This window comes from Eucalyptus grandis, chromosome 5, assembly GCF_016545825.1.
Source record: "Eucalyptus grandis isolate ANBG69807.140 chromosome 5, ASM1654582v1, whole genome shotgun sequence".
Lineage (NCBI taxonomy): Eukaryota > Viridiplantae > Streptophyta > Magnoliopsida > Myrtales > Myrtaceae > Eucalyptus > Eucalyptus grandis.
Window position 1 is genome coordinate 9141438 of NC_052616.1, and position 5346 is coordinate 9146783.

The 5346-nt window shown below is 39.0% G+C and overlaps 1 protein-coding gene across 1 annotated transcript; it reads left to right on the forward strand.

Annotated features, from left to right (window-relative positions):
• Positions 1-4125: 4125 nt before the first annotated feature.
• LOC120293596 (late embryogenesis abundant protein At1g64065-like) lies at positions 4126-4716 on the forward strand. Its single transcript, XM_039313288.1, has one exon. It carries the CDS (start codon positions 4126-4128, stop codon positions 4714-4716), a length of 591 nt encoding a protein of 196 aa, XP_039169222.1.
• The last annotated feature ends 630 nt before the right edge of the window (positions 4717-5346 follow it).

The following is a 5346-nucleotide window of genomic DNA, read 5'->3' on the forward strand; positions in this document are numbered from 1 at the left end:
GAATGCAAGAGTGTTTGATTCTCCATTAGATGGCTTGTGCTTTGTCACAGACATTTTGCGGTTTCGATAAGATTTGTAATTCTACCTTTTCTCTTGTCACTCGTTATCACCTTGCTTCTATTGGAATATCACATTTGTTGTTGAATTGAGGATTTGAGCCTCTTGTTTTCTTTTGCTTCTTAGTTTCCCGAACTCTTTGTTCCCTTTCCTATAAAATGAGGAAGGGGACCCACCAAGCCACCTTCCATTAATACTATGACACCGAGCTCTTATCATCATAAGTAGTTGTCACACGAGTCAAAAGATGTAAACATCAACAAATTAACTTTGCCAGTTCTTTCCTGCTTGTGATACTAGTCCTTCTAACTTTTTCTAGTTAATTACTAGATGTATAAATGCTTAATTACCTATTTCATAGTAAAAGTTAATGGCTATATGTTATGAAGGTTTTTTTTTTTTATCGATCATACTCCATTCATATTCTAACTCTCACTCTCAGACTTTTGCCATACTTCCTTGCAAGGCGTGAGAGTCGAAACCTACATTTGAAACTAATTCGTCCCTATCCTAACCTCCCTTGAAAATGTGAGGATTCGAACCCCCACCTCCCCCTTCCATGTTGGAAAGGTATCCCAGTGGTTGACTATATGTTATGAAGTTGAAAAGCACTTCTCCCCGTGAAAATTTTATAACCAATTTACCCATGTTTAGTAACTCCTCAGGGTGTTCGGAACCTTTTCATATAAAGAAAAGTAAGTATCAATATATCAGGCAATTTTCGTTTGTCTTTTTCACGATGGTTAGTAAGCATTTCATCCTTTGGAAAACTAAGTCTGCATCAATCATTGGTAATTTAGTTGTCTAGATTAGTTATTTTCATACAAAATAACATCTAGCCTATCACTCATAAGTAACTCACTGACGTGATTAGTAGCATTAAAAAGTAAGCATATGCCCATCAACGCTAATAGTAATTGTGTTACATGATTTTTAAGTCGTCGTAGTAGAAGATAAGTTTGAACTCTATCGACAATTAGTAGCTTCTCAACATGATATGATGCAGGAGCAAGTGTGGAGAAGTAGGAGGTAACATAAATGAACTTAAAAGAAATAGGTCACTCGCCACCCATAGATAATTTACCTAAGAAATAAGAGCAAAACAAAAAATATTTTTTATACTCAAGCCAAAGGCTCAAAATAATTTACTAAACAAACGAGCTTTGCCTTTTCATTCATCATAGCATACTTATATAAATGAGCATGGAACAACCCTCAAAATATGAGTAATTGCGAAAACTCATTGGAAAAACAAAAATACTGATAGGAAACACAAACTAGTTTTACTATAAAATAGCCACAACCAAATAAGGACTCTAGAAATTTAAACAACATTTACTAAATCCTAAAGATATGATAAATAAATATAGTTGGTTATAGGCCTCCAACTTTTACGAGTTACAAATTAGCTGAATGAATGGCCTTCAAGAAATGCTCCGGAATCAAGATGAGTGATTTTTGTCATGGTAACTCAAAATTAAGTAATGATATATATATATATGCCAAAAAATTACCAACAAAAAACATTTCCAAATATATTGATTGATAAAGTAAATTAATAAAGGTTGCGAAAGGTCCTTTGTTGATTTTGAACATGAAAGTAAATGACAACAAATTTAAAGGTCACCAAACTGAAGGTAATCACAAACAATCACGTAAATTGAAGTGCCACTAGGTCAAATGGCTTACCTTCATATTCACTTCGGATCAACTCATCAGTCATCGAAGTGCCTTGTTAATGTCTCTTTGGGTCAAAATTGGGTCGAGGCATTGTTTGTTAGATTCAAAGAGTTCGGCACTAGGAAAGCAAAAGCTAGGGAGTTTGGAGAGAGACATAAGCAAGCAAAGCAAAGCAAAAGTCCAATTTTTCCCAACTTAACATATGAACAAAATTAAGAGACCTTGTTTAGTTTTGAGCTTCAGATTCACTTCGGATCAACTCATCAGTCATCGAAGTGCCTTGTTAATGTCTCTTTGGGTCAAAATTGGGTCGAGGCATTGTTTGTTAGATTCAAAGAGTTCGGCACTAAAAAGCAAAAAGCTAGGGAGTTTGGAGAGAGACATAAGCAAGCAAAGCAAAGCAAAAGTCCAATTTTTCCCATCGAGCTTCAGATTCACTTCGGATCAACTCATCAGTCATCGAAGTGCCTTGTTAATGTCTCTTTGGGTCAAAATTGGGTCGAGGCATTGTTTGTTAGATTCAAAGAGTTCGGCACTAAAAAGCAAAAAGCTAGGGAGTTTGGAGAGAGACATAAGCAAGCAAAGCAAAGCAAAAGTCCAATTTTTCCCATCGAGCTTCAGATTCACTTCGGATCAACTCATCGAGTCATCGAAGTGCCTTGTTAATGTCTCTTTGGGTCAAAATTGGGTCGAGGCATTGTTTGTTAGATTCAAAGAGTTCGGCACTAAAAAGCAAAAAGCTAGGGAGTTTGGAGAGAGACATAAGCAAGCAAAGCAAAGCAAAAGTCCAATTTTTCCCATCGAGCTTCAGATTCACTTCGGATCAACTCATCAGTCATCGAAGTGCCTTGTTAATGTCTCTTTGGGTCAAAATTGGGTCGAGGCATTGTTTGTTAGATTCAAAGAGTTCGGCACTAGGAAAGCAAAAAGCTAGGGAGTTTGGAGAGAGACATAAGCAAGCAAAGCAAAGCAAAGTCCAATTTTTCCCATCGAGCTTCAGATTCACTTCGGATCAACTCATCGGTCATCGAAGTGCCTTGTTAATGTCTCTTTGGGTCAAAATTGGGTCGAGGCATTGTTTGTTAGATTCAAAGAGTTCGGCACTAGGAAAGCAAAAAGCTAGGGAGTTTGGAGAGAGACATAAGCAAGCAAAGCAAAGCAAAAGTCCAATTTTTCCCAACGAGCTTCAGATTCACTTCGGATCAACTCATCAGTCATCGAAGTGCCTTGTTAATGTCTCTTTGGGTCAAAATTGGGTCGAGGCATTGTTTGTTAGATTCAAAGAGTTCGGCACTAGGAAAGCAAAAAGCTAGGGAGTTTGGAGAGAGACATAAGCAAGCAAAGCAAAGCAAAAGTCCAATTTTTCCCAACTTAACATATGAACAAAATTAAGAGACCTTGTTAAGTTTTGACTCTCTCTCTCTCTCTCTCTCTCTCTCTCTCTCTCTCTCTCTCTCATACTGTAACCTCTTCCCGGCTCTACCATAGGAGTTGATTATAAAAAATTTCAAAATGATTTAATCAAATTACTTGGTTTTGGATCAAGGCTATCTGACCATTTGACAATATTGAAGTGGCTAAACAAACCCTATGTCATCCTCTAGCACGTCATGAGTAGCTTGATCACATTGCCATGGGAGGTTAATCATCGTGCCCTTACCAGCTAAAAATACGGTCTTGTCACGAGGTTTTACATTTGGACGGTGCAATGGAAGAATCCAAACCCTCATGTTTGGGGCTAAGACTAAGGTTAACAACTATATCAACCAATTAAATAATGCAAATTATTATAACATAAGTCACGCGGACATGGCCAGTATTGGCAGACCTCAACTAAGTCTTATTTAACCTTAGATCAACGAAGATTGCCTTTTAATATTCAATGAAAAGACCTAGCTAACTGTTCCATTTGCAACGGTGACGAGACCTCAACTGTGCAACATCCTAAACTCGTGAAAAAGTCAATAAACTCAAGCTCTCTCCACCTGCTTTTGTCCGTTTGTACCTCCAGAGGTTTGTCTTGGCGTTTTGGCTGAGACCGTGAAACGATCGAAGCTTCTGATTTTCGGCAATTTGTATTCAATTTTATATTGGAGAAAAGAAAATCGGCGTGTAAAATCGCGTTCGTCTAGAAAGTTAGAATTTCAGCCTTAAATGGTCTTTGGCGTGTGGAGTCGGATACCGTGACGTGTTCCCGGAAGGAGCCTTTGGTCATAACAAGTCGCCTTTGGCGCGCCCCAGAATCCATATAAATGCCCACCTCCTCAATTCATTCCTCACAGCTTCTCCAAATCTCCAAATTCGTTAAGAAAACACCCAATTGAGATCACCCGACAAGGAAGAAGGCAGAAAACTTCCCTTCTGTTCAGAAGAGAGAAGAAATCCGTGATGTCGAAGGACAACGAATCACTGCACTACATGAACGAGGAGGCGAAGCGCAAGAAGAGGATGAAGTGGACGATCGGCATCATCGCCTTCGTCATCTTTCAGGTACTCGTAGCCGTCTTCTTCGTCCTAGTCATCATGAAGTTCAAGTCCCCTAAGTTCAGGGTCGGTGAGTTCAACGTCCAAACCTTGAACGTCGGGAATCAGGCCTCACCCTCGTTCAACATGAGCTTCGTCGCTCCGATCCGGGTCAAGAACACCAACTGGGGTCCCTTCAAGTACGATGCTTCTACTGTTAGCTTCACCTATGGGGGCGTCCAAGTGGGACAAGCGACCATTCCCAAGAGCAAGGCCAACTTCAAGTCCACCAAGAAGATCGATGTGCCCGTGACCTTGAACTCCGATGCTTTGCCTACTAGTTCGAACCTTGGGAGCGAATTGAGCTCGGGGATCATAACCTTAAATAGCCAAGGCGAGCTCAAAGGAAAGGTAACAGTCATGTTCATGTTTAAGAAGACGAAGATATCCCAGATGAATTGCACCATTGCTATCGATACAACGACCAATGCGATCCACTCCTTGTCGTGTAAATGAGAGATGCGAGTTTGTGATTTCTAAATTAGGTGGCTTGTGTGCCTAGCGATTTCTTTTAGATGTTAGGTTTTATTTTTCTCTTCTTTGTTTTTTTGGTTGTCCATGGATTATGTGGAATCCTACTACATATTTACGATTGATTTTCTGCTTCGCTGCAATTTCACATGACCAACTTATACTTTATAAATGTTTTTGATTAATATTTATATTTTGAGAAAATTACCAAAAAAGTCTTAAACATATTATAATTGTGGTGATTAAATCAAAAAATTATTTTTTTGGCCAATTGATTTCTAAATCTTTTGCAATTATGTCAATTTAGTCCAATCGGTCAAATTTGGCCAACCAGCGTTAATGTAGACGTCGGTTAGTACCAATGGATAATTTTTTATGATATTTCTTTTTCAAACTTTTATTTATTCTTTTCCTTTTTTCTTCTCTTTTTTCCCCTCCTCCCTCCTTCTTCCTCTTAACGGTGTTCACCAATCTCCAACGACTAGCAAGGTTGCCTTGCCAGTGGCTAGGCAAGCTCGCTCTCGCTAGCTCACCGATCCACTGGCCCTCCCCTCTGGACGATTGCTAAAGCGAGAGGAAGAATGGAAGAGAGAGAGAGGGACAAAAATATATATA

Bases quoted from the DNA above. Each gene is read 5' to 3' on its own strand.
- LOC120293596 (XM_039313288.1), top strand. From the start codon at position 4,126: ATGTCGAAGGACAACGAATCACTGCACTACATGAACGAGGAGGCGAAG.